This window comes from Pelecanus crispus, chromosome 1, assembly GCF_030463565.1.
Source record: "Pelecanus crispus isolate bPelCri1 chromosome 1, bPelCri1.pri, whole genome shotgun sequence".
Classification (NCBI taxonomy): Eukaryota; Metazoa; Chordata; class Aves; order Pelecaniformes; family Pelecanidae; genus Pelecanus; species Pelecanus crispus.
Window position 1 is genome coordinate 63,179,496 of NC_134643.1, and position 27,876 is coordinate 63,207,371.

A 27,876-nucleotide genomic window follows, 5' to 3' on the forward strand; every position below is an offset into this window, starting at 1 on the left:
TTAGTGAATGTTCTTGCATTACTTTACATCTTCTGAGCATTTAAAAAAAAATAACTAATTACTGCTCACAGTACCCAGGAGGCAGAATCAAGCTCCATATAGCATTTGCAGTAAAAACCTGAGGGGCCATGTAAAATTTGTCTCATTTGATGTTTCAGTTTAAACTCAAAACAATCCAAATACATGGGCATTTTTAGTGAATCTGAATCTTTATGATTATATCGAAACATATGAAACTAATGTTGTTATGTGAAACCAAGTGGAAATGTGTAAGGTTTATTGAGTTTTGCTTTGTTTAAACACAAATGCCAGAAGAAAGCTAGGAGAGCAATGTACTGTATTTATCAGGTATTAACCAGAAGAAGAATGCTAGCAGAGGCCATTGTGAAACATGAGTTTCATACCAGTTTAGATAAAATACTTAAGACCCTCAAGTAATGAAGAATGACTGTAGGTTATTGAGAACTGCACGAAACAGAATTATGCTTGTTCCCTCCATTGTGGAGACTGCACATACACATGTGTTGATGGCAGATGTGTGGAATGTCTTTGGCTGCCTTCACTAAGAATAAAAATCCCTCTCTTCAATTCTAGCGAATGGCAGGATTGGTGGATTATGAAGTGTTTCATATAAATACTTCATAAGAGAAGTTTATAAATCTCAGTGGAGAAGTCAGTCCAACTATCATCTTCACCCAGCAGCCCGTATTTCTTCAGAACAAAGCCTAAAAGTGGAAGGAAAGTGTGCTCTTGGGGTGGGGGGCACAGATCACCAAGGGGAAATGATCCTTTCAGGTTTGCAGTGAGATTTTATTTCTGCAGAGGGAAGGGGCAACACAGAACCGCGGATCCTCTCACCCAAGGTTTTGTTCCACCAAATGGTTGGCTGGGACCTAGGTCCCATGGGCCATCCTCCTTGTTCGCCGACCTCCTCCTCTTCATCAGCCTCTTCTTTCTCAGTCTATGTGAGAGCTACGAAGTCACCGGGGGATGTAACGCGTTTTCTTCTCAACCAGTGAACCTAGCCACAGGCGTAGGACAGCTTTGAACGGGGCTGAGGAACCTCTCGACCGCTGGCCTTGCCCCGCTGACAGCAGAGCCCTGCCGCTGAAGTGATCGAGGGGGGACAGGACGGGGACAAGGCCAGCGGGACACAGCCGGGAAGGCCACTCTCTCTCCCGCTCCCCACCTCCCAGGGTTTCCTTCACCACAGCCCCGGGAAAGAAGAGCTGCGCCTGGCCAGCCACCCAAACACCACCCGCAGCAGCCCTGCACCCCACGGGAGACAGCGAGCCCTTTGGCGGGGGGCAGCCCTCCCTGGCAGGCCCGGGAGCCTGCACACGCACCCCGACGGGGCCGTTTTACCCCAGCCCAGCCGCGGGGCCCCCCTTCGCCCCTCGGCGCGGGGGAGGCGGGCCCGGCAGCCCCCCAGGCCCGGCGCCGCCGTCCGCATAAAGGAGGCGGGCAGGGCCGGGCCGGGCCGGGGCGGCGGCGGCGGGAGGGAGAGCGCTGAGGGGAAGAGCCGGCGCGCGTGGCGGGGAGGCGGCGCGGAGGGAGGGCAGCCCGGCTGCGGGAAGCGGGGCTCCGCGCTGGGACTGGTTCCTTCGCAGCCATTTTCTGTCCAACCAAACAGCCGATTTGCGGAGGGAGCCAACCAGGGCCGCACTGGAGGTTTGTGCCTGGCTCCGGCCAATGATTGGTAACCGGTTCCACTGCAGGCTCGAATGAAATGTCCGTCTCCCTCCCCGGGCCCCGGCGCTGCCGCCGCGCCGCCGCCGCGGGGACCAGGAAGTGGGGGGCGGCAGCCCCGGGGCCCCGCCACCGGCCGCTCGCCTCTTTGTGCGACCGGAGGCGCGGGGGCCGCGCGGCCGGGGGAGCGGAGCGGGGAGGCGGCGGCGGCGCGGGCGGGGAGGCGGCGGCGGCGCGGGGGGGGGTCTCGGCAGGGCTGGCGGGGCGGCTGCCCCCGCCGGCGTTCCCCGCTCTCCGCGGGGCCGAGCGTGGGGAGGTGCCCCCCCCCCACCCCCCGCTCCGGCTCCATTTTGTGGCCTAGGCGGAGGCGAGGGGTAGGAGGCGGAGACGGCAGCGCCGTTGCCCCACGGCCGTGTCCGCCGCGGGCCCGGCTGCCGCCGCTCGGCACCCGTCAGCGCCCGCCGAGGTCGCGGTGAGGCACCCGCGGGGCGCACGGCCTCATGCCGGCCGCCGCGACCCCTCGGCGGCGATTGCCCGCCCGCCGCGCTCGGTCTGCCCCGGGGCCCCTCTTCCCGGCGGCGGCATGGCGGGCGGGGGGGGAGCGGCTTTGTGGCGGCCGCGCCTCGCCGTGCGCGGGCGAGGGGGGCTCCGCTGCCTTTTGTTTTTGCCCGGGCAGCGCCGCAGCCCGCTGAGCCCCCTCCCCTCGCCGCGGGAGCGAGGGGCCGGGCCCCGCCGCGCTTCTGGCGGGCCCCCACCCCGCCCGCGGCCCCGAGCCGAGCCGGGAGCCGGGCAGCGAGGCCAGAGCGGCCCGGCCTCCCGGCCGTCGCCGTTGTTGTTGAGATGGAAATTTCGTGGAAGGTCTGGCGGTGTTTTGTGGGGCTAAGGAGTGCAGGGCGAGGCCCCGGGATGTGGTGAGAGTACTCGGGTGACCGTGCGGGCGGCCCGACCGGAGCACGGCGCTTCTGGGCGGGAATAGCAGGCAGTGGACTGCAGGTGGGCTCCGGCAAAAAGCTCCCAGCCAGCAGGCAGGTAAAGGTGTGGGCCTCTTCTCCCCATAGTACGGTTCAGCATGGAAATCACATCCAAGGTAATTAACAATAAAGTTGCTAATAACTGGGGACACGTTGTCTTGGTCAATTTGAAAACAAGGAATCGCGATAGGTGAGGTACCTGTGGAACTGATACAAGCTAGGTACAAGGAAGTCTTCGAGGCTATTTGTGTAAGTAGGAAGGTTTCCCCCTCGTGCACCTGCATTGGCTGCTTTTGCATCATCAAAGGGCATGAAACTGGGAAGCGAGATCGATCGGCTGGCACAGCCGAGCAGCATCCATGGCTTATCCTGTAACACACATGGCAGGTAGGAGGGAGACAGGACTCCGTCATTCTCAATGCCTACACAACTGTTGTGTGTTCAGCAGGTGTTTTTGAGCATACCTGTGCATGCCAGCCACTGCTCCACCCAGAAACTTTGTAGTTGGTGACCCTGAAGAGTACCGTGCAGCTTACTGACAGACAATCATATTGGGAAATAAAAAAATTTCATGCGTTCTGGTAATGCTTCTGCAACTGTTAAGGTACATTGGCTAAAGAAGCCGCCTAGGTCCTGCTGCAATACTGCAGCAATAGAAAATCAGTCAACTTCCAGCTTTACCAATTTCTTCGAGGCTTAACCAAAAAGATTTTGTTCTGCAAAGAACTGTCACGTGAAAGCTACCTAGTGTGCTTGGATTGCTTTTGGGAGGGCAAAATAATTGGTAACGACCCAAACATTTCTACACAGTGAGGGATGTAGAAATCTGGATTTCAGCCCTTGAATGGGCTCTCTTATCTGTAGTAACCTTTGCTTATCTTGCTGGTAGATGGAAGTTACTGTCAATTAAAAAATTTGCAGCTTTCTCAAAAGAAGCTCAGGCAAAACAGTAGCAAAAAGCAAAATGGAAGGAGCTGCTTTGGGCATTATTCACAGTCTGGCTTTAATTGGCTTGCAGGAATGGAGAAATGGTGTTTATGCATAATCATTAGCATAACGTTCCTAAACAATAAGCTTAGTGATTACTTCCCCCCCCCCCCCCCCCCCTTTGCTTATATGTCCTATGGCATGGCAGTTATAATGTTAAGGGAGGATCCATCTGTAATTTTCTGGGAGACCCAAGATGGTTTAATCTGAATCGTTATGAGGTCTGCGTGAGTTGCTTGTGCTCTGCATTGAGTGGGGTGTTTATATATGGTCTTGGCTGCTAGCATTTACAGCTATGAAATTATATTTGAAAGAAGTCAAGAATACCAAATGTTACTCTTTAGACTTTAATATGTGATAATTACAGCAGTTCAAGGTTTAATAGATAACTTCTTATTTGTGGTAATAATTACATGAAGGGAGGCAGTGTACAGAAATTGAGTGAAAAAGATTGTTCAAGATACTGTGAAGATATGAAATGTGAAATAGTACGAAACTTTTAAAGTCAGATACCTTGTTTTGCCAACATTTAAACAAGGCTTGCCAGGCTCTGTAGTGCTTTCAAATGCAAATCTCAATGTCACTTTACCTTTAAAATTTTGCTTAGACAGAAACTTGACTTTTCAGTACTGAGTTTGCAATAGTACTTTAGAGAAACACGGTATTTGGAAATTGATGGTTTAATGCAGGATGCAAACCACGACTCTATACATACATACTAAACAACATGTGTAAATAACATCGGTAGCATAAAAGGAAGTGTCAGCAAATTTGATAATTTTGACTGAAAATACTGGTCTGGCCTGGCCTGAGCTAGCTTTGTAAATCTCTTACTTTCCCTATTACTTGAGAGGAATGAGCTTCTTGGCACACTTGACATACTACCGCAATGAAGGAAGAACATAACCAATGTACAAGTGTTATCAAACTTACACAAGAAAAAGGCAGGATTTATGGGTTGCAGCTTTAATAAACAGATAAGCTTAATTTTTCACAAAAAAATGGTAGAAAAGCTTAAAAAACTTAATATGGAAAGGTAATATGGGGCTTTCAGTCAGTCTTGCAGGAGGAAGGAGGTGCTGATGCAGTCTGTTTGGCACTGCTGCCCTCTTCCAGCTTTTGCAAAAGCAACAAAACTGCCTCCGTTCCTCTGTTCATCTCAGTTTTTCCCTCCAACTTCTCTCTCTTTCTACTAAAAAAGAGAAGGCATGGAAACTCAGTTTCTCCTGCCTGCTCCGTATCAGTGATCCACTATTACTTGATGTAAAAATGTTTGCACTGGTAGTCCGCCCATATATATATTGCAGCTCACCATGCTTGTGAGCCACCACGTACTCTGGCACAGCTACATCCATGCGGAGGGGACTTGTGGCCAGTGACATCAAGGCTCATAAGATGCGCCGTGAGGTTGATAATGCTGGTACGTGGAGCAGAAAGGCCGAAGGGTGAAAAGGCCCTGTTGGGATTTCGTAAGGGAAGGGTTTCCTCCCCGTGGTCCAGGGGAAGGAGCCTGGTACAGCCTAGATGCTAACAAGCCTTTGTGATGCTGTCAGGTCCTCTCAGCATCAGTCTGCTTCTCCTAATGTTACTCTGCTGTGGGGGGAAAAAACTGAATGTGAGAGATTAGAGGAGCCTGAGATGGAGAGAGACAGTGGGGCATCTGTTTGTGTTCTAGGCACGTGCTGAGGGGTTTTAACTTTACATTTTTGTGGATCTGCTGGAATGTTGTCCCGTGAATGCATTTACCAGTCGGTGTTTCTTGCTGCAGGAGACACTGCTTTGCTGCCAGGTGAGAATTCAGTGGGAAATTAGGTTCTCCAGAAGTTGTTGAAAAATAAAAGGAAATAAAAATTGTATTTTCAATTTGAAATTCTTTCTGTATTTCTGCTTAGGAGCAGCAAGTGAAGGTGCAGAAAGCTCAAATAAAACTTCGTTGTCTCTGCTGTTACGTACTGCTCTACATCTCTTGTGATAAGGTGTGGTGGCAAAATTAAGCTATGATAACTGATGTGGTTACTACCTACGGCTTCAGTTACCATTTCTGTCCTGCTTCTGTGGCAGGGACAACTGTGTCAGAAGTGTACCAAGTGCTTCAGTTTATTGCATATCATATTCTGCTGTCCCTCTTGTAGGGTAGTAATTTTGGGGGACAGGATGGATAAATACCACATGAAGTACTTAAATCACAAGAGGCCTTTGGTTTCCCCTCAAGAGACCAGTTTTGCAAATCATTGCCAGATAAACAAGATTTTGTCTTCAGAACGGGGAAGTTCTTTGATTCTGTTTTTGCCTTTTACACTGATCTAAGTTTTAGACCCACCCTCTCCTCAGTGCTAGCAGGTCTGGGCATGTATTCTTCTCTAGTTATCATTTAGCTGAGCCACTGATACTGCTCTCTGAAGAGAGCTGCTAAGATCAAACAGGATGCAAGATTTACTTTGAGATACTGAGGTTTTATTAATGCAGTGTAGATGCATTCTAGGAACAGTCCAAGTTGTGGGCAGCTGACAGAAGCTTTTTGTTTTTTAAGCATCCTCCAGAAAATTTTCTACCAGATGTCAGTGTAAACCTGTATGTTCATTCACTTGCAGCTTATCTTAGTTTTCTTTGATGCCATTGATCTGAAATGTTTCCCTTTGAACATATTTCTCGGGTTAATTTCCCTGTATCCATTAATTTGTATCTTCCTAGTAATATTCATTTTCATTAGAGTTAAAAAACAAACAAACAGAAAATCTCCACCAGAAAACTTTGTGCTGCTGCTCTGTATTTGAATGCTTTTTGCAGTGTATCACTGAACATCTGGGTTGACTGACTGGTACTTACTTGGTTTCTCTCTCTTGTTGTTGATAAAAATCAGATGGTGGCACGGTCACTTTAGAGACTGACGTCGCTTCTGATACACTTAGCTCTTAGTCTTGATTCAGTCAATATGTGTATGCATAGAGGAGCTTTAGTATTTTCTTAGCACTAAAGACCAAGGGTAATGTACAACATGCAGTAAGTGCTTCTTGCAGGTGTGTGCAATATGTGCTACTAGAGCAATGTGTTGGAAGCCCTCCTCCCTTCTGCAGTTCGGTAGCCACACAGGTGTAGGAGGCACTGTCTTGTAGTAAGAGCCATTGGAATGTCTGCATGCTGAAACTGCCATGCAAATGGGATATATAATCTGCAAATTAAAGAAAGTTGTAATGGCTCCAGGGGCTAAAGCAAAATCTGAGAGTTTTTTGCCCGTCAGGACTCTTAGGATTAGGTCTTCCAGGATTCTGCCTGTTCATGAAATCTAGCATCTACTTCCATCTAAAGAAGTAGCTCTTCCTAGTAAACATGCCAGCGTAAGACCTGTTGTCCTTCCAGTCTCCCAGTGACTGCAGTTACTGTAGGCAGGGTCTTGTTTCTATGCTGCATTGGACTGCTGCCCTTTTAGATTAACTTCAGGGACACTGAAAGCTTAGTTTGTGTCATGTTTTGGGGTTTTTTTTTGTTGTTGTTGTTTAAAGGGGGGGGTTAGTTAGTAACTGTTTTCTCATTTTCTGAGCATTGTATTGTGTTGTATGTATTACAGACCTTGTGCTGAGCTGACAGTCAGGTATGTGGTGATTGACTTGAGTTTTGAACATCTGAAACTAAACCTGTAATACTTGAACGTGTAACTGTGTTCATTATGAGATGACCAGGATAGCAGTGGACGCATTTTTCAGCAGGGTCATGTTTGTATCATCCATAGGGCTCAAAGAAATGCTAGTAGCGTGACCACATGGTATACTAATTACAGTTGCTATATTCAGTTGCCTAGATCTAGATTTGAATTAAATGACAAAATTAAATCTGACTGAAATTCTTCCATCAAATGTACTTGGATTGAAGCAGTGTGTAGAGATGCTGCTTTGTTTCTCACCGTGAGGCCAGCCAAGCAGTGGAAGAGGCTCGCGGGGTGGCTGGGCAGGCTCTGTCTGTGGAGGTGTTCAAGACATGGCTGTATAAAGCCCTGAGCGACCTGCTCTGAGCTCAGAGCTGACCCTGCTTTGAGCAGGGGTTGGACTGGAGACCTCCTGAGGCCCCTTCCAACCTGAATTATCCTGCAATCCTGAATTAGGACCTGGTTATGCTAAGCGTTATACAGAAGGGTGTTACACTGTCTGTAATCCCCCATCCCAAGGTTGTCTTGGCAGCTAAAAGTCTTTCTTAAGTTAATACCCACTGAAGTAATTTCAGTTGATGTTAAGCTGTCAGTGCCTGTTTTCTGTATCTGAGACAGATCTGCCTTTTTCTTTTGCAAGCCTTTTCCTGTCAGTTTTGCTAATCGCTATTTTAGATTTATAATGTTGATAAGCTTCCACTCAAATTCTCACTAATTGTGAAATAATACATACTGCAAGTAGATATGGAAATGTGCACACAGAAAAGAATAAAAGCAAAGATAGTACCTGGAGGATGCATTAGTCTAATATGGCCAAAACTGTCTACAGATGCAGTGGAGGTTTAAAAGAGATTCAGACAGGAATTGTCTTTTGAAGGTGAGCTGGGCTAATGAAAGCAAGATGGTTTCTTAAATAATATTGCTGGGTCTTGGCAATAAAGATTCAGAGGGTAGCCTGTGGGACGGGTGAGCAGAAACAAGTGAATTATCACATCACTGCAGAAATTTGAAAAATATTGCAATCCTGGAAGAAGGAAATGGTTTAGAAGATGTTTCACAGAAGACTGAAAAAGGAGAGGGGAAGAAACATCAAGGCATTTAAAATAGTACTGGGACTGAGTAAACTTAAGGCTTTTTGTGGAGACCCGAATTCCCAGTTAAATTCTAGGAGGGATCAGAGAGCCCAAACTGAGAACAAGACTGCCAGAAAACCCTAACTTAATTTTGGAGGTAGCTTTTGGGATTCACCAGACTGTAGAGCATTAATTGCTTCAAATTGCAGAAGGAAGAGAGACACGAGTCTCTTAATGTTGGGTGATGTCAGTTTTGGTGATCTTGACATGCAGGGTTGTGATATCCTTGCATTGTCATTGGAGCGAGCTGAGTAAGCAAACTGCAGACCCTTTGGAAAATTGAAAAGCAAAGTTAAATCTCCCAGCAAAGAGCCTGAAAAATGCAGGCAAAGCGAATTTACATGAAAGTTGGCACATGGAAGGCTAATGCTTAAAATGCTACGTTCCTTTGGGCAGAGCTGCTGTGTAAGAAATGAAACTGTTTTACAAAAGCTCATCAAAAGGGAGCAGAAGTGCTTTTAAAAAAAAAAGCAGTGTGTGTAATACTCTGTATGATGAAGAAGAGGTGGAAGGGGTTGTGTGTTTGTTTTTTTTTTTTCTCTGAAACAGTTTCTAAGGCTACATCCAGCTGTTTTTAGTCTTGCCTTGAATGTGAGCAGCGCTCAGGTTACGTGTGCGTCTGTGGCCAAGCGTAGCACCGGATGTTGCCTAAAGGTTTGAAAGCAAAACCCAGCCCTGTGGCCACAGGCAAAGTGCAGATTAGAGAGAGGTTAAATTGCTCGTACTTCTGGGTAGGTATAAAAATAGCACAAGATTACTTCTCCCTCTCCCTCGTCAGGCTGATGGTTTTGGAAAGAAGCGAGCTGCATGGTCTCAGCGGCAATGATCACGCGACCCTTTGGGGCAGAGGTGGTTTTCCAAAGAGACCCGGGTACCTGCGCAGCTGGTGTAGGTCAGTGAGTGAATCGAGCAGGGTTCTGCCTGCTGCGGGGCTGCGTGCGTATCTCCTCAGTAAGGCTGGCTGCTCGGGTTGGAAACAGCTGGGGTGGGAAGAGGGAAGGATGCGAAGTGCTGGTCCAGAGAAGGAACTACATGAAGTGTAGAATGGGAATGGAAGAGCTAATTTTCTAGCAACCAGGTAAATCGGCAAATGCTAACAGAACTGTTTGATGTTAAATATAGCCAAGAAAGTTTGGAGCAAAGGCGAATCTGGTGCTGTGCATCTAAATGTGTTTGAAAAAAAAAATAATTTGGATTTGTCTGCTGGTGTTGAAAGAGTTTGCATGTGCTGGGGAACCCCTTCTCCCTCTCTAGTTTTTGCATTGCTTCCTCTCCGCAAAAGAAGCATTATTAAAGCACATGACTGCAAAAATACAACCTTACGTGGGGGGTGGGAGGGGAAGACAACATTTTGGAAGCATGGCAGCTAAATGTTCTGCAAAAGTTTATTTTTGATATACTAATTTTCAAGACACCTGCAACTGCAAAAAAGTCAAGATTGTCCAAAAGTTTAAAAAAGCTGGAGACTTGAATTCAAACTCTAGGTTTGGCACTACTAAAATAGCCCCTCTGAAAATGAAACTGTTGTCTGCCATGATACTGTATAGGTCTGCGCTTTCTACTGATCACCTGGTGATAGTGTTTAAGGAAATTTGTTATTCCTGTAAAAAGGCAAAATGTAATATGGTAACAGGTTACACAGGCTGGAGCATTTGCTATTGCAAGAATGCATGTGTACCTGTGTGCTGTGGACGGTGGCGAAATGTGGGTGCAAAAGCCAGTGATGTGTTGGGTTGCTGTTGTGGCAAGTCCTCGCTGAAGAGGTGCGAACTTCCAAGGGGCGTAGGAGGCATCTTCATCTTTTTCACCTGTAGAATGAGGAAGCGCGATACATGCGATGTCTCCGAGCGGTGAGACAGCAGGCTGCTGAGGAGTCTCTGGGCCACGGCCTCTGTTCAGAGCAGCACTGTGAGACCTATTTGCTCGTTCACAAAATAGATTTTTCTAGCAAACATTGAGACTTGCCAGCAAATGTCTGCTGCTGATCTCAGTAGTTTTGCCGCCGTTGGAAGAGGGAAGGCAGGAAGGGCAGGCTTCTCTCAGACTTCTCCAGCTGAAACGTGGTCGGTGCCTTCCGGGACAAAGGTCCCTAGCCAGGGAGGGAGGTGCTGGCTCTTTTGGCTTTTGTCTTTCTCCTGGCATTCAAATTACCTATTAAACTGTCACCCCATCTCTAAAGCCCCAAGGAGAAGACGTCTTGTTGGCAACCACATAGGAACATTGCGAGAGGAGCACTGAAGGATGCCCAGAGGAGCGAGGCGGGGCAGGACCAGGGAAAGCAAAGGAAAACATGACTCAGGCACCTAGGAGTGACTGGTGCCTCAGGGAAGATGAGGATGCAGAGCTGGTCCTGAGGTCTTGACAGAAGCTGTTTGGGTGGAGGGTAGTGGTGGGTGAAGGATGCACTGTGTGTAACAGTTGTGGGTGAAGCATTCAGTGAGCAGTGGGCTGGTGTTGGGTTTTGAGGGTTGTTCAGAGAAACAGATGCCTTGACCTGTCCTGGTCAGACTCTCATGGGAATGACACAAGGTTGCTCTAGGTGCTGCATGAACCAAATGTTTCTGTGCACGGCCTGTGTCTCCGGCTGAATTTTTGGTGAAGCCTCACAAAACAGCTTCACTATTTCCACTGTCAGTAAAGCTCAGTAATGAGAGAGGGGATACTGTTCTCAAATGACAAAATGTTTATACTTTGTATAAATTGGTCTCATAGTTCTAAGTTGATTTAAGTGCTGTTTTTCAGCAGTAGCTGCCCTTAACGGTATAACAAACCAAGCTGAAAGTTTTCCTCCTTCTGGTTATAGATGGATGGTGACAGCTCCACAACGGATGCTTCTCAGTTAGGAATTGCTGGAGATTACATTGGTGGCAGTCACTATGTGATACAGCCTCATGATGGTAAGAAATGTTACAGTAAATACTACTATTTCTCTGTGTGTGTGTACATATATATATGTTTCCTTCCAGTTCTTCTATAGTTCTCTGCTATTTTCTCTCAAGCTAAAAATTTGCAATTGTTTGTATTCATAATGCCTCACTTATAAAGCATTTTTTCTGCAGTTGGAAGGTGGTGCTTGGATTTGTCAGTATCGGCACCGAGTCCTTTGGGGTGATGACAAAAAATTGATGTTCTGGGAAACAATTTGTATTTTGACATGACATTAAGAATGCTTGGTGTTCGGCAGCCACATACATTTCTGTGCATAATGTAAAGATGATATTGAACACCCATAAAGGTACACTGGTGTTAACATCTATTTTTTAATTATTTCTACAATGTTAATACACTAAGCTTTCAAAGTTCTTCATCCTTCAGTGTAAGATTTTAAACTTGACTTGATTATTGCCTGCTGTCTATCAAATACAGTTTCTGTTAACTTTTCTTTATTTTATTAGACACCGAGGACAGCATGAATGATCACGAAGATACAAATGGCTCAAAAGAGAGTTTTAGAGAACAAGATATATATCTTCCAATTGCAAATGTGGCAAGGATAATGAAAAATGCCATACCCCAAACAGGAAAGGTAATACCCTTGTCTGGTAAAGAAAGCGTATTAATGAGTTTTATTCCTTCCTCTGAGTGAACTTGAGCTGGTAGAACAATACATTTTTCCAAATGATTCTGATTTATTGGAGAACAGCATTTAAAGAAAAAAAAAAAAAAACAACCCTGAAAACTCCCCAGAAAACCTGAGCAGGAGGTGGTTGAGACCAAGTTAATTTTTCTTAGGTTTCTGAAAGCTTTTAGTAACTGCTGTAATTAGAGTATCCACAACAGTGCTCTTCGTAAGGCTTTCAGAGCTTTCTTATTCTGTGTTCTCTGAAATTGCCATAATGGGTCAGACTTGGTGACAATCCTGTATCAGTAAGAATATTTTCTATGCGACTCTCTCTTACGAAATTTAACCTGCTTTTATTGAGTTGTATAAAATTTGGAATAAGTGAACCATTTTGGATGAAATAAAAAATCCATTCCTCATCCTGGTTAGTCTTCCATTGAATGAATCTTTACATGTCCAGATGCTAAAATGACCTAAGAAGCCTGCCTTATACCATGTAGCAGATAAGGCCAGATATCAAAAGACTTATTTTATTTCTATCTTCTAAAAGTAGACTTTTTAATCCATTCTGCAGAGCCAGTGATTTTTTGACCATTCTACCTGTTTATCTTAAACCTTTGCAGGGCTCCTATTGCTTGCTGCTTCTTTATTGTATTCCACTACAATTCCTGCCCCTCTCTATTTCCTCTAGCTAAAGCTGATTTCTTTTTTTTTTTTTCTTTTTTTGAGATCACTGTAAATAGAAGCAAGACATAATTTACTTGCATCTGCTTGTACTTTTCATAGTGTTCAGGGCTTTCTGGAGATCTGGATGTTACATTTATATCTTTGCTGCGAAAATCTCTTCACTAGTCCATATTGTCATAAATTTTTAGTGATCAAGATGAGATTTTTCTCAAGAATTTAGCATATGGGATGTCAAACTATCTTGAAAAATCAGAGAGGTTTTTGTGAAAAACTGCAGGGGAAGCTGCTGGCTGCTGAGTACTTCTGAAAATCTCACCCTATGTGTCTGAAAATATCAGAGGAACTAGTGAAGATTCTACATACGGTTGCTGCTTAATTTTTTTTTTTTAAATACAAATAGGTTCTTCTTGTGTGAAGAACAAGAATCTTAATTATTATAATCTTTCAGTTGGCTCCTGTCAGCTTCCCAAATAATCATGAGTAATGCTTGCTGTTATTTTAAGTCAGGTAAATTACTTTTGTCCAGCTGAAAACCATAATCAAATTTACTTATTTCATTCTTGCCAGGAGCATATATTTCTTCATTTGAATTCTCATTTGGAAGATTTATACCAGAATATTAAAGCATTAGAGAGGCTTGCTGCTAGGCATATATTCTAGTCGCTGAATCTGGTCAGGATGAAAGCACTTGTCACTGCCGAGTTTGTGGGAATGTACTGCAGTGGAGTTGGAACTGCTGGGTCTATTAAAAGGAAGATGGAAGTAGGCTGTGACATTGTAATGAACAAGTTCAAAGAGAAGACGTAGGTAAGCAAAGCAAGCAATACTGAGATGCATCTGTGTGTAGAAGCTTGTACAGAACATAGTTATGACTTCAGGACATCCTGGCAGTTGGCTGTGCTGCTTGAAATAGTAAAAGTTAAGTTAAAATCATGTTGCAGCTGTGCTTACATAGAGCAGTGATGACATCCAGTGGTTCCCTCACATACAGGTGTTGACTGAATGGGTATTATCATCAGGTTTTGGGATGTTTCCTTTATTGTCTAATGTATTCTTTTGGGTGTTTTTAATCTTCTTGCATCTTGATTAATGATTTTATTATACTTTTTCCTTACTAGATTGCTAAGGACGCAAAGGAATGTGTGCAAGAGTGTGTAAGTGAATTCATCAGCTTTATAACGTCAGAAGCAAGTGAGAGGTGTCACCAAGAGAAAAGAAAGACCATCAATGGAGAGGATATTCTCTTTGCCATGTCTACCTTGGGGTTTGATAGTTATGTTGAACCTTTGAAGTTATACCTCCAAAAATTCAGAGAGGTTGGTATATTCTTCAGTATTTCTTCATTGATTTAACCTGGTTGTATTTATCCTTAGCTCCCTGTCATAGTAATTGTATAATGGCTAACTTGCACAGTATCTCACAGCTATTGTCAGGGACTAATGTAATGTTTAAAAACATTCCAGAGGATCTCAAGAGAAAAAGGAGTAAGTAAGCATTTTGATTAGACTTGCTGATTCAAAGTCGTTCAAGCTTTCAGCTGAATAAATTCTCTAATATATTGCTGGTAGTAAATCACTGTGTTCTTTAAAGGTGCCTATTAAGAATACTTAATTCAGTCTTTGGGTTCAATCAATAAAACTGTACTAGACTGCATCCTCTGAGGAACTACCCTAATGCCTATTGTTTGTCTGGGCTTCAGATCTGCAAAAGAAAAAGTTGTTTTTCTCATGTCAGAATAATGATTCACATGGAAAGCTATCTGCTTCAATGTTTTTGGGGTTTTTTTAATCTGTCTTTTAGCTTGTCCCTCAGTTTGGTTTTGATACATAGTACATGCTAGGTATGTGATCCAAGCAGTTTTAATTTATCCCTTCTCTAGCAGAAAGTCACTTTTTTTTTTCCTTGCAGCAATTGAAACTTTTTGAAAAAGAAGCTATTTCTGCTTGGTGTTTTTTGTTCTGGTCCCCCGTTCCCCCGCCTCCTGTCTGGAGACCGAAGAGAATTATACTTGCTTGCTTCTTTACTTTGGTGTTCTTTGATGTCAGAATACCAGATTTAACCAAAAAAATCAAAAGTATTTTTATCCAGTGACCTCCCTTCCTCATAGTCCTGAATAAAGTAGTTGTTGAGGGTTAAAATAATGCTGGGGAAAAAAACCTCAAATTAATTTATTCTTTTTAAAATGCGGATCCCTCTGTTGGCATGGCTGCTTGATTTTTACTGGCATGAGTGAAGCAGGTATGTCTAAATTGGCAGTGCTGTAGATAGAGATGCTCTTCAGACTTTTTGTTCTGTAAATCTTAAGGTTTTTGTTTTTAATTAATGGGGTCAGACTCACTAATGATATTTAATTTGTTGATAGCACTTGAAGCTTCCCCTTCCCAGAAGGTCATTTGCTGTGATAACTGAATAACAGGAGGTGTAATCTAAAAGTTGAAGTACTGCTGTGTGCTATCTTTTTCAGTTCTGTGTAGCAGTTGCACGTGCGGTCAAAGTGCTGTATGTGCTTTAATTAAAAATGCTGGTGCCTAACTAGTTTCAGTACTTCTGGAGAAGTCTGAAGAAGGTCTATGCTACTTTCATTCTGAAGTGACCGTTTTTGCAGGTATATATCCTGTGGTAGCAGAGTAGTGGGATTGGGTTTTAATTGGATGGATGGATTGGATGGTTTTGCTTATCAGTTTTAAACCTCCATTCCAGCTAGTTCTGTCTTCAGGGTACCGTATCTAGTGAAATATTTCTGGTTTGTAGGTTAGTATTTAGTCTACATCAGACAGTTGCAGAGAATACTTTTTATACCTATGTTATTTTCTCAGATGTTCTTACGTAATAGCATAGAGCATCAAACTTCGTACTTGTGAAATGGCATGCAGATGACTGGGAGCTTTGGCTTTCTGTGCCGATATCCTTTCTGGCTGTAGTCCTTGTTGTGGGAAAAGAAATCTTGGTATCTTGGTTTTAAATGTCAACTCTTAGTTGTATGATGATGGCACTTGCATGTGGTTGGTAAGCAAATGTTGCTCATTCTTGGTAGTTCTGAGATTCTGTGATTTCTTGTAAATGCTCTTAACTGCTCCTTCTGGATTACTGCAGACCTTTGACTCTGCAGAAGGTGAAAGCCTTTGTTAGAACTACACAGTCCTAGTTTGCAGAGTTTTTGTTTCTGATGAGTATGGCTAAGATGAAAAACACCCTTCATATATTTTTGTACTATGTGCATTCTTAAATCCAATGGAGTTTTACAGGTCTTGGATTTCAAACTCCGCTGCTGCACAGTGACTCTTCTGCAAGTTCCAAACCTTGGCTACAGCTCCTGGGGTTTTGAAACAATCTCAAGCCAACTGTACTCTAATACACTTCTTTCTTTCTTCTGCCTCTCCCCGCCCCCCCCCCCTTCCAGGCAATGAAAGGAGAAAAGGGAATTGGGGGAACAGTTACAACTGGAGATGGTCTAAGTGAGGAGCTCACAGAGGAAGCATTTAGTAAGTAATACTTTTTAATTTATTGTATTATTACTGTGGCTTTTCTAAAAACAGAATTCTGATGTCTAAAGGAAGTGCTTACTTGAGGAATACATCCTGGACTGGCCACATGTTATACCTGTGATCCATTGAGATTTTCATTTGAGATAGCTGGAGGATAACTTGTGCTCAGATAAACTCCTCCCAGTCAGTAGAATTTATGGTCAGAAGGAAGTAATATAGTGATAAATGGTGACACTCTAGTAATAGCTAATGTCAACTGTGGAAGATTTTTAAATGCATACATTAGTGCCAGTATTTTTTCTCTATACTTAAACACAGATTGTAATGAAAGGTGCAAACTTTTTTTTTTCTTTCTTTTTTCCCCCCCAGTAGCTACATACTTAGGCCACATTGGTTCTACTTGCAAGACTGTTGGGGAAAAAGTAAAATAAACTCCACTTGATGACTTGAGGAGCTCGTCTTTGAGAAATGAGCCAGAGAAGAACATCATCTTCGTATAATTCTAAACCACTTAGTATTTCTTATATTCAAAAGAATGCAGAGATTGGCAACTACAAGGTGTAGGGCAAGGAGCATCATATGCATTCACTGTAGTTTTTCTTCCTTATACTGTGAATTAAAGCCTGACACTTGTTGGGTCTTTGTGTTAGTTTTGTTGATGCTGGATTCTTGTATGTAGTCTTCACCTTGGCTTTTAAGTGTTATGGGCTGGTAATCTTGAAGCTGATGCAAGAAGAATTAGGAGGCACAGCCCTAGTCATATCTGCTGATGAGATTTAGTTTTTCAAATATCTGATAAATCTTCTGCTTAAAATCACTGGTAAACTACTGAACTAGAAAAAATTCAAAGCCTGAGGACTAAAATTCAAAGCCTGAGGACTGAAATTACCTATTTGGGGTCTGAAACATGCTTCGCTCCAGTATGATGACTTTGGCTATGTAAACCAGTACACATTCTTCAGGTCTCTACTAGCCTGGAAGATAAGCTCATAAAACTGGCTGGAAATTAAGAATCTAAACCTAAATATTGCAGGGGACTTATAGAAAACTTTAATTTTTTAAAAAACATTAATATTGTAAATTTATAATTAAAGATTAGGCAATGCAAATAGTAAGCTCTTGTCCATACTCACTCATGTAATAGCTCTGGTTCAGAAGTAGTAAAACACTAGCACAACTATAGGCCCAACTTACTTACAGTATGTTGCTAATGGTTTCTGGATTGCAGCTGTCAGGAGTCTGTCCAGCTTGGAAGCTTGCCAAATCAATATGTAGAAATTGTTCTAAAAACTTTATTTTGTATATATTCTGATTTGCACTTCAAGCATTTAAACTGGAAACTTAAGATTGTGTCTGCATCCGGTATCTTGTTTTGTATGGGCAAAGAGGCAAATTCACAAAAAGCTTTTCTGGATGCTCATGCTTTGCTTAGCCCGAGTACAATGCCCACCAGAAAATGGAAACCAGAAAAAAGGAATCCCCTTCCATCTGTGGATCCTCTGTCCCCTTCCCAAATTTGATATGGTCCCTGTTAAATGGCAGAAGGCTGAAGATTTGCTCCTAGTCAGTTGTTCAAATATCTCAGGCCTGGGAGCCTCAGTGTGCTCTAAGAAATAAGCCTTAATTTGCTGTGGCTTGAAAAGAGCAACTTTGGAAGAGAACATTAAGTCTTGGCAGCATGCAAAGGAGATGTTGCAGTAGTAGAAGGAGGAAGAAAATTTTCAGTAAAACAGTTGATCGTGTCACGTGCTGCAAGTATTTCTCCCCATAGGGGCAGCTATAGATCTATTCAGAGTGATGGTCTTGCTGCAGGAGTAGCGGTAATAGCTGTGCTAGTGTGGCGTAACCCTTAGCTCTTTGTCTTAGCCTAATGCCAGGGCTGGGTCAGAGGCTTGGCATTAAACTCTGTTGGATGTGGAACATGCGCATCGAAGGGCAGGAAAATTTTGGACCTGCCAGAGCCGCTTCTCGCTATGATCTTAACGCATCTCTTAACTCGCAACTTAAGTATTTGAAAATTAGTACGGTGAAGGTGGGGGGAAAAAAAAAACCAACCAAAACCCCAATTTAATCCCCCCCAAGTGTCAGCTTTCAAATGAAAGCTGTTAGGATTATACTGTGTTTTCAGAATTTTTTTATGGGTTATATGTCTGTCTTATACATAGTAACAGTCATACTTCAGAAAGAAGAAAGCCCCATTTGTCGTCTCCTAGCGGAGAATATTATGCTACAGTGACTCAAATTACAACTTAAAGACTTTTGCTGCTTTGCTTCCAAGTAGCAGTTGTAACATACCTACTCTGAGTGTCACAGAGCTTAACATACGTGTTATTGTAAAGGTTCATCTCGGAGCATCACTCCCTGTGTTTGCTCTCTAAATCTCAGAAGTACTTTTTACTCTGTTCATTGGCCTCCTCTCTCCTCTATGAAATTAGGAGCTTTTGTGCGGACCCTGAAGGGCGTGCTGAAGTCAACCAGCGTAATGTCAGGCTCTGGCAGTGCCTTTTTTTTTTGGCATTGCCTGTCTCTGTTATCTCTGCTGCCTTCCATGGGGCTTCCACATTACGGAGTCCCTGATGGATCCTGTTTTATAAAGAAGCACAACAATTTCATTGGGTTCCTCACACATCTGTATGCTCAAGTGCTAACCTTACGTCTAAGCAAAACAGAGTTCTCCAGGTTTCTTGGGATATTGAATGCTGGAGATTGCCATCCTGACCACTGAAAAAGCAATCTCTGTTTGCTAGTGTACAGCTGTGTATGTTCTGCCTCAGACATGTACCGAGGAAGAACAAGGTGTGGTCTTACTTTTAGATTATCTGATGCAAAATTAAGTTGCATTTTGTTTCTTAAGTGTTTCTTCTTAATGGGAATAAACTTGTTTACTTGTAACACTCAATAGCAAGCGTGTCTCTACATAGTGTAGGATGGTCACTGTCAGGAGAGGAATGGCTCCATAGTCCTTGAGTAGCCCACAATTAAAGGTTATTTAATGGTGGCAGACACATCAAACAAGGCTTTGTGTATCCTTCAGTTCCCATCTAACTTTCTTAAAATGCTCTTTCTTTCAGCTAACCAGTTGCCAGCAGGCTTGATAACTACAGACGGCCAACAGCAGAATGTTATGGTCTACACAACATCGTATCAACAGGTACTGTATCCCATCCCCTACTCTCCCTTCTGCTGCTAAAATTCAAACGCTAATTCAGCTGCCCTGTTCTGAAAGATGAGAATTAATTTTATTTAGTCCTTTGGTGGTGGATGACGTAACATTCCAACACTGGGACAATTCAAAGCTTCTAGCTGCGATGCAGTTTCAGAAAAGGTGCATTTGAATGTAAGTGTGCATTTTCTTTCTCTAGATCTCTGGAGTTCAACAAATTCAGTTCTCATGATTTGAAGAAAACTTTGTATCTGGGAACATGAGACGGAAAAGCTGTGCAACTCTAACGAAGAGGCAGTTTTAATGACTGGTGAAGAGATTTATCTCTTTGTATATTAAATAGCTGTAATGTAGCTACCTGAAGCTTGACTAATTGAGGTGTGAGTTCTGACTCAAATCTTTTTCATGATGATTTTAAAAAAAAAAAAATTGGATTTTAAAGGTATTAAAAGTATTTTTGTTTTGTACAAGAGTTTGTTGCTCTGTATAACTCCTGTATGCATTGTATATTGCAATTTATTACTGTCAGAGATTTGTAGACAGTTTCTTATTTTCATATTGAATCATGTTACTTTTGTAATTCAGGTAAACAGCTGGGTTAATTCATGTTTACCCTTTGAATAAAATTGTAAGGGTAAAGTTAATTTTTGAATGCAAGTTGCCTTTATTATAAAGATTGAGTTGGTCTTGGTTATGTAACTTGTCTTGCATGACAACCTCAACTAACGTTACATGTCGGCATATTTATTGAAATTTTGAAAGGGACTTTTTTCTTCATGAAACTAGCAGCTCAAAAGAATTGTTACAACTGGGTTTTTTTTTTTATGTAACTTCATAATTAAAAGTTAATCAAAACCAACCAATGCTCTACTACATTTAGGGACTTAGAGCTTATCAACAGCGTTGATGAAAACGCTGACTGTGTGCGATGCAGGTCTTCATTTCATTTCATTTTTTTTTCAGTTGCATTAACTCTCCTTAGACTTACTTTGATATATTTAAGGTAGTCTTTGTGCTACTGAAATAACTCTTCCTTTTTATGTATGGTTTTTAGAATCCAAAACTTAGAAATTCAAGGGTAGTGAGGGGGGGATTTTATAGTCCTTGTGGTAAAAGATATCATTTTAACTTTTTACTGAAACGTTTTAAGGTTTCTTGTGAGACTGTGGGAACTCAACTGTGTTAGCGACTTTCTGTGTACAGGCTGCGTGTGTGTGTGACTGATTGAAACTTGAACAAGTGATACAACTCTGAAATGGAAGACAGACTTCTAGTTTGCTGTCTCTTTCCTGGTTTTTGCAATAAACTCTACCTAGATAATGTAGTTCTATATATTTAGTGAGCTGTTCTTAGTAACATTGCTGTTTCTTTAATAATTGGGTGGGTAATTTTGTTAGATGCAATGTCTTAGCCCGTTAGGATAGGGGTGGTGCTTTTAGTAATACATCTTATTCAGACTGAATTTTGGGACCTTTGATATTTTTACTGTTTGCAGTGGACTGAAATGTAATATAATAATTATCTTTCCACATACCTGTCACTAATTTAAGCAAACCACACCTTGAACCTGTTGCCATATAATTTCTTGCTGGTTTTGTCTTTTTTTTTTTTTTTTAAAAAAAAAAAAGTAACGGTTTAATATTGGGGAAAATAGTTTAAACTAAGACATCCCAGAAGCCTGCAATAGCCAGGTCTTTGCTAAACAAAAATCTTATGTATGTGCAGATTTGAACAGTGTTTCTTACAAATCGGCATCATGCTGGCAGAGCCTCTGGATGCGATCCAGTGCATTTTGTGGTGATCTGGGTGGATATTCTGGGTTTTGTGGCAGTCTGTCAATCTTCAGCAGCTATGACTGAACAAATGGAGTTTTTCATTAAATGTACAAATGAATAACACAATCACTACAAGAGCACCTTCTGTTTGTATTCCGTTTATTTCAGGCCGTCATACCCTGTTCTCGATATTCCCAGATTTGCAATGGAACAAGCTGTGATCCCAGCTAAGGAGAAGCTAGGAAAGGCAGCTGGATGTGCAGAAAGGGGGCTGAGGTCATCAGTCACATTTGCTTGAAACCAGCTATACATTTTTCAGTCTGCTGTCTCTTCTGTGAGTTTAGGTTAAAGTGTTTGGAGTTTGTGGTTTACCCGCCATCCTGTGAGCAAAGGAGCTGATACTGCTTTGTTTTTCTTTCTTCTCCCTCTTAGCCCCCGAGGTCCAGGGACAAAACCGCAACCAACTTGCTCATTCACTTCCTGAAAATATACATGTAGAAGTAATAGTACAACACTTTGATCTCTCTCTGAAGCCATTCACCTAATAAAGTTTGCAGGGTACTGTAGAGGTGGTAAAAGAAATGTGGCCTGAGGAAATATTTGCCTAATTTATATTAGTAGTAGCACAACCACTGTGGAGTCTTTAACAACTGATACGTGTTCTCACCTTTCTGTTTGTAAGTACTCAAAATTTAAAAGTAGCTTAGATGCAAATCAAGAGTGACCATTCCTGCTGTATCCCATCTGCTTCTACAAAACTGTTGTCTTTGGTTCTCTGCATGTTTTGTTTGAACTAACAGAGCCCCAAATTGAGCTTGAGACAGCTGTGGCAGCCTATGATAAAACTTGGAGAAAGGCTGCTTGAAATAGCAGTGATGTTCAAAGATCTTTTTTCCAAGCACAGTGACTTTTTTTAGGTGTATTTCCATGACACAAGCAAATTTTACTACATTAATTTTCTTAATGAATTTTTGTGTGACTTCATCCTTCTGATCTTTCTTTATAGAGTATTCATGGTGTCTTCAAAAGCACAGAAATACTGTTCTCTCTAGTCAAAGTGCAGTTATGAGAAAAGCTAATTTAGATGGTGTTCTTCTACGTCCCATTTTTATTACATGCTTAATAGGAGCTGAGGCTCTGCCTTTACCAATCTTGCTGCTGTATGTATGCATCTTTCCTATTTTATTTATTCCTCTGTTCTGATCTCTACTGAACACTAAAATACGTGGCTGGATGGTGTAGCCAGAACACAGAGGCAGTCTTGCCATGAGGCGGTACATCCTAAATATCTACTGACCCATGTTTATCTGCCTGTAGCTAAAAATCAGTCTGGCTCGACTTTAAATAGCTGTCTTCCTTGAACTGCACCCTGGGTACATTGTGAATCATGTCAGATTAGTAGATGGTCCCTACCGCAGAGTTTCAACATGATGCTCGTTAACATGTTGTAAACATATATAGGGGATTTCTCTCTTGCCTTCAGCAGGAGGGGAAGCATATGGGCAACTGCACGTGCACCAGAGGTTCCTCAATGCAAAGCAACACAACAAAGGGGAAAGCCAAGGGCTGGTATTTTCCCCAGCACCTAGCAGTCGTGATAAGAGCTGCCAGCAGCCTTGCTTAGCTATAAAATTCTTCATTTTACAGAGCTTTGAATTTGACTAATGTTCTAGTTAAGTCACATAGATTCGCTGCTTCAGTTGTATTTATAACAGTAAGACAACTTGCTTTTAAGTCACTGCATTCCCAAATGGTGCAGGCTAGACTTTTTTCAGTTTTGATTTGTACAGAGTAAAGTAAAAGAAAGGAAGTTTTTCAGTTAAGTGAACTGTCTTAAGTTTATAGATTGGAAAAAAAAAAAAAAACCCCAAACCTGTATCTAGATTCTAAGATGAATAATGCTATAGGGAAACTATATTTTATATAGGGCCCAAGTAGTTCTATAGGAAGAAGTTAAATATCGATAATGTGGACAATGGTTACTTTTATATTCCCCTTTCAAATTGGTGTGGTGAAAAGAGCAGTGGTGGAAGGATGCCTTTTAGCCATGGTACAGTTTAATACATGTACCTAGTTGAAAACACGGACCAATTTCTCCGTTTGAAAATTAGACATGTTGTTCTGGTGTAATCATGCACGCTTCTACCCTTTAAAAAGGCTGGAAAAATTATATTTAAGCAACCAAATATTTATCTGTTTACCTACTGAGTTGTGAGATTGGTATGATAACGGAGTGCAACGTCACCTCTGACCCTCAGTATGTAAAATTTTAATGGAACGCTCTCTCGAAGCTCAGTGCCAGTTCAGCTTGTGCTGACATCCGCGGCCAAATGCTCCTGGGAAGGGAGGGCGGTTTGCTCCTATGCACAATAGTTTCCAAACTGGTGCCAGCCGCACCGCGTTTATTAAATTGCAGTCTCCAGGCATGGCTGTGGAGGCAGTGAGAGAGGCGAGGCAGCGCTCAGCGGCTCACAGGGAGTCGGCGACACTGGTTTAGGGAATCTGGGCAAGTTGCCCGGGTGGTTTCCTGGACTATCTTACTGCAGCACACGGGGCCAGGGGATCCGTTCATCAGGAGCAATGGCACCTGATTTGCTTTTGTATGAAAGAAAACTGTTGAGGGTTTAAATCTGCTGGGCAGAGGAGCATCCTTCAGGCTGCTAATGGCATCTGTGTGTGCCTAATACTTCATCTGGCCCAGCCCGTCGGCAGCTGACTTTTAGCAGTGAGCTGCCGGAAAGGGTTTGGTTTCTGGCTAACGAACAACAGTAATATGTGGCTCAGTGCTCGCCCACAGAACGCACATCAACCACAGTGCATTGTAGACAAAGTTTTAGCAGTGATTTATTCCTGATCAGAATCAGCCTGGGTCTGTGGTCCTGCTCAGAGATGCAGGCCACTTTTCTCCAGAAATCACTGGGCGCAGCGTGACTCTTCCCCTGCCATTGGGGTAACAGTGACTATAAAGCGCTTTCCTGCTGCTCCTAAACTGTTGTTACCGTGTGTCTTCTCTGTGCACAATAAAAGAACAAAAAAGGGTTGTTTCCAACTCAGCGGTTCCCTGCCCTGCCTCAGTACGCAGCTCTCCCCAAACAGGGTAGGGCACAGATAGTGACAACTACAGCAGAAAACTAATTTCTTAGCTGTATTTGCTTCAGGTGTGCTTTTAGCATGACAGAAATAAGAGAGACAAAAGTACAGAAGACTCTTTTTTAAATCAAAATAATTCAGTAAATAAGGGCAGGGAATCTGAAATGACACGACTGTGATGACAAGTGTCTCCCCCTGCAAAAGGACACACGCCGGGGACAGCAAATAAAAGCAACTTCCAACAGCACACCAAGACTTGCAGTTCAGATATAAATGCTGTGTCACTTGAAATACAACTGCAGCTAAAACTGCATTTTATGCAACAGCAAATTACGAGTAGTATATACTATTTTTACTCCTCTCTGCACCCTGTGTGAAGACAAATAGTCGACCCCTTCAGAGCTTACGTCCCATCACTGGCAAGAAGAGTGTAGCGCAGATGCAGGACTCCAGGACGCACGGGTTTGTTTCTGCAGCACCCAGCTTCTCAGCTCCGGCCATGAAACCCAAACCCACCCAGATGCCTGAGTTCCCTGTGTAATGTAACACACCGGGAGAAGCAATTTGGTGAGCAGGAAGCTGCTTGGAGCCAGCCAGTAGGAAAAGCTGAGCACTGGGGGAGGAGGGAAAGGATGCAAAAATGTCACCTCTAGCCAGCCGGAAAGCATTTCTGCTACAGGGAAACGGGCTCTGTCACTTTGGGATGGGAACGCAGAGACTGCAGGACCTGGGGAGTGCTCCATCAGAGGATGGGTCCGCTCTTCCTCTATTCAAAACCAGCAGCAACAGCCACGTTTTACAAACCAAGCAGCTGAAACTCATCCAAAGTTGCTCTTGAGTGGATGCGGGACCATCAAATTCTGTACCCACCAGAAAAAGAAATACTGACAATAACTGGCAATTTTGTGTTGTCTGGCTTGACAGCTCCCAGGTTGCTTCAGATGGCTCAGCAGCACCTTTCTACAGCAACGTCATCTTCCTAACCTTCTAGTAGCAGCACAAATACAAGAAACAGATCCTAGTAACTACTCTTTGAGTAGTAACTACATAAATAGTCTGCATTTATACTAAAACATTTATGCTGTGATATAAGTAGGTGAAATCTCAAACTGTTAGATTGAAATTTCAAGTCTTTTTGTTTTTTCCAAGACAGTCACTTCACAGAGTTGCTCCCAGGCTCCGAACATTTTCCTTCCGGAGCACACAGCAGATACAGTCAACAGAGAGAAGTCTTCTCCCTACTCAGGTAAAGTGCAGTGAAGAAATAATTACAAAGCTGCTACTAAAAAGAAAAGTTTGGGGTACTTCTTAATGCTGCTCAAAGTTACGAGCTACTACTTGTACCTAATAACTCTTTGTTAAAGGAGAATTATCAGCACTGCATGTAAGAGAGAGGTGGTTATCCTAAAAGGCAGTTAAGAGTCCCCGGCAAAAAAAATTTAAATGAAAGAATGCAAACCAAAAAAAGAGGATGCGAACAAAAACAAGGAACAAAAACAAAGGTGGCTTTGAACCTCCTAAGACAGCACATACCCAGTGTGCCTCTTTTAAGAATCACCTGGAAATAATTGTATATTGATAACTTCCATGTGTGGATAACAGTATTTTATAATTTCATCAGATACAAAAATAACTCTCTGAACACTGCTTACCATTTGGGATACACTGAAATGCTTCATCTCTTTTTCTCTTTGAAGATACCATATCTGAGCCTTAATTTTCATTTTAAGGAGCTGCTGTACCAACTTAGCAATTATGTCATATATTAAAAGCAGATGCTTGCAAGAGGCAAGAACCTCCTCAATAAAACAATGACAGCAAACCAAACCCAGCCCCAACTTGGTAGATTTTTTTTTTTTTTTGGGGGGGGGGGGCGTTATTGGCAGGGCTGTAAGTTCAACAAGTAATGTGAAGTACTTTCAGCTTTTGAAGGATTTTGGGAACAGACCAAGGAGCCACTTACTGAGTCCTTTTCAGGTGCCAGATCTTCACAACCTAACGTAAGGCACATATGGATGGAGTTAGACAAACAGATGCAATAGCTCACAGAGATCTCTTGGGCCTTCCTCCCATCCCAATCGTCCTCTTCCTTCCCCCTCTCCCACCCGTGCAGCCCAGCCCCTCCCTTTCCTTTGCTCCGCTGCTTCTGCCTCTTTGCTGAGCTGATGAGCCCAACAGAGCAAACTCATACCATCCCATATAATTTCAAATTAAACTCGGTGCCTAAAACACACCAGCATCCTGCTGTCCTGTGCCTCCAGGCACGAGTCTCCCGTTATCCGTTCTTTTTCTCTGCAGAGCAATTCCCGCTACCATCAATCGTGGGACAGCCAAACGATGGCTGCTGCGCCTGACTGGGGGACGAGCGGGCAAGGAAAGCGAGGGAGAAGGGGGCAGAGGGGCTGCATCTCCAGCACCAAGCCCCGCAGCCCCGCGCTGTTCGCAGCCGGGGCTCCCCCCAAACCCAAACCGGGGGCCGGCGTTTCCCAGAGGCTGTTGCAAAGCGGATTCAACCACCTCCCCTGGGTTTGGGAAAGGCGGGACGATTCAGCCTCACGGACCCTGCCGTAGCAGTTGTCCTCGGGGCCCGGTAACACGCCTGGCCTTGGGTTTGTGATTTTCGTCGTAGCGGTATTTCCCAGCCCAGGCCCGCGTAAGGCCACAGCAGGGGTGTGCGGGTGCAGGAGAGAAATTCTCTGGCGGAGACCCGACACCGTTCCTTCACGCTGGGATCTAGCTGCGTGCCCAGCCTACCCCCACCTGCCCCACAGCACGCCGCGGGGATTTCCGCTCTGGGAAAGCACCGGAGGCGCAGTAGCCTAAAGAATCATTTGAGGAGCACGAAGATCCATTTTAAGCTCATCTTCCTCCTATTTTCAACTAACTTCTGGAAATTCTAATAAAAGGGATCTCTGCTGAGCTTCAGATCGATGGAAAACACCAAAATGAAGTTTTTCACAGCTACTAACAGGAGGAGGAACACATTAACTGCTAACACAATGCCAGCAGTTAATGCTCCACCCCTGCCTTGGGAATCTGGAAATGCTTCAGTGTCAGAACTGGAAGCCACAGAATAAAAGCCCTGGCCTTTAGCTCGCTAGAAAATGTTATAAAAATACACCAGGAACCAGCTAACGCCATGAAGAAAAAAAAAAAAATTCCGAGTTGTTTTTAAGATAAATTCATACAGCAAATTCAAGTCTGCCTCAAAGGGAAAATAACTCCTACTCTGAGAATCTTAGAAAGAAAAAAGCACGAGTGAATAATTCACTGATTGTTTAGGTTTTCCCATTTCTTTTCCACTAATGCAAGGATCACAAATAATTGAAAATAAAGACAACAGTAGTTACTCTAATAGCTAGGAACACAAGGAAGGAATCAATTTGGAGCAGACAGCTTTTAGCAATTTCTTATGTGAAGTCTTTTGAAGAGGTCTAGAAACAATTCTGTAGACCTTTCAGTTCACTGGCTCCTCTCTGCTTCCCGGCTTCTAGAAACATGTATTACTTATTTCCCCAGGAGTTTCCCCATAGTCAGCTGCCATAGAAGTTTAGCAACTTGAGCTAAGACTGTGACATTTTGAGCAGAGCTGGACACGCACACAATTCATATCCTTGCTAGAAGCCTTCTGAGCATGCTAAGCGCTCGCTCACATCCCATCCTTTTAACAAACTGTAACAAAGCAATACCAAAC

The 27,876-nt window shown here is 43.3% G+C and overlaps 1 protein-coding gene across 2 annotated transcripts; it reads left to right on the forward strand.

The window, feature by feature from the left end:
* The first annotated feature begins 1,654 nt into the window (after window positions 1-1,654).
* Window positions 1,655-19,567, forward strand: NFYB (nuclear transcription factor Y subunit beta). Of its 2 annotated transcripts, XM_075708115.1 has the most exons (8): window positions 1,655-1,671; window positions 11,224-11,317; window positions 11,487-11,489; window positions 11,816-11,946; window positions 13,788-13,985; window positions 16,070-16,151; window positions 19,226-19,305; window positions 19,517-19,567. In XM_075708115.1, exons 2-8 carry the CDS (start codon window positions 11,224-11,226, stop codon window positions 19,547-19,549), a joined length of 621 nt encoding a protein of 206 aa, XP_075564230.1. In that variant the 5' UTR covers window positions 1,655-1,671; the 3' UTR covers window positions 19,550-19,567. The 2 variants fall into 2 exon arrangements, with proteins under 2 accessions (XP_075564230.1, XP_075563537.1); XM_075707422.1 differs by lacking the exon at window positions 11,487-11,489.
* Window positions 19,568-27,876: the final 8,309 nt, after the last annotated feature.

Coding starts and splice junctions, on each gene's coding strand:
- NFYB (XM_075708115.1), top strand. CDS start 11,224: ATGGATGGTGACAGCTCCACAACGGATGCTTCTCAGTTAGGAATTGCT. Junction 11,947..13,787: donor CCATACCCCAAACAGGAAAG/GTAATACCCTTG, acceptor TTTCCTTACTAG/ATTGCTAAGGACGCAAAGGA. Junction 16,152..19,225: donor GCTCACAGAGGAAGCATTTA/GTAAGTAATACT, acceptor TCTTTCTTTCAG/CTAACCAGTTGCCAGCAGGC.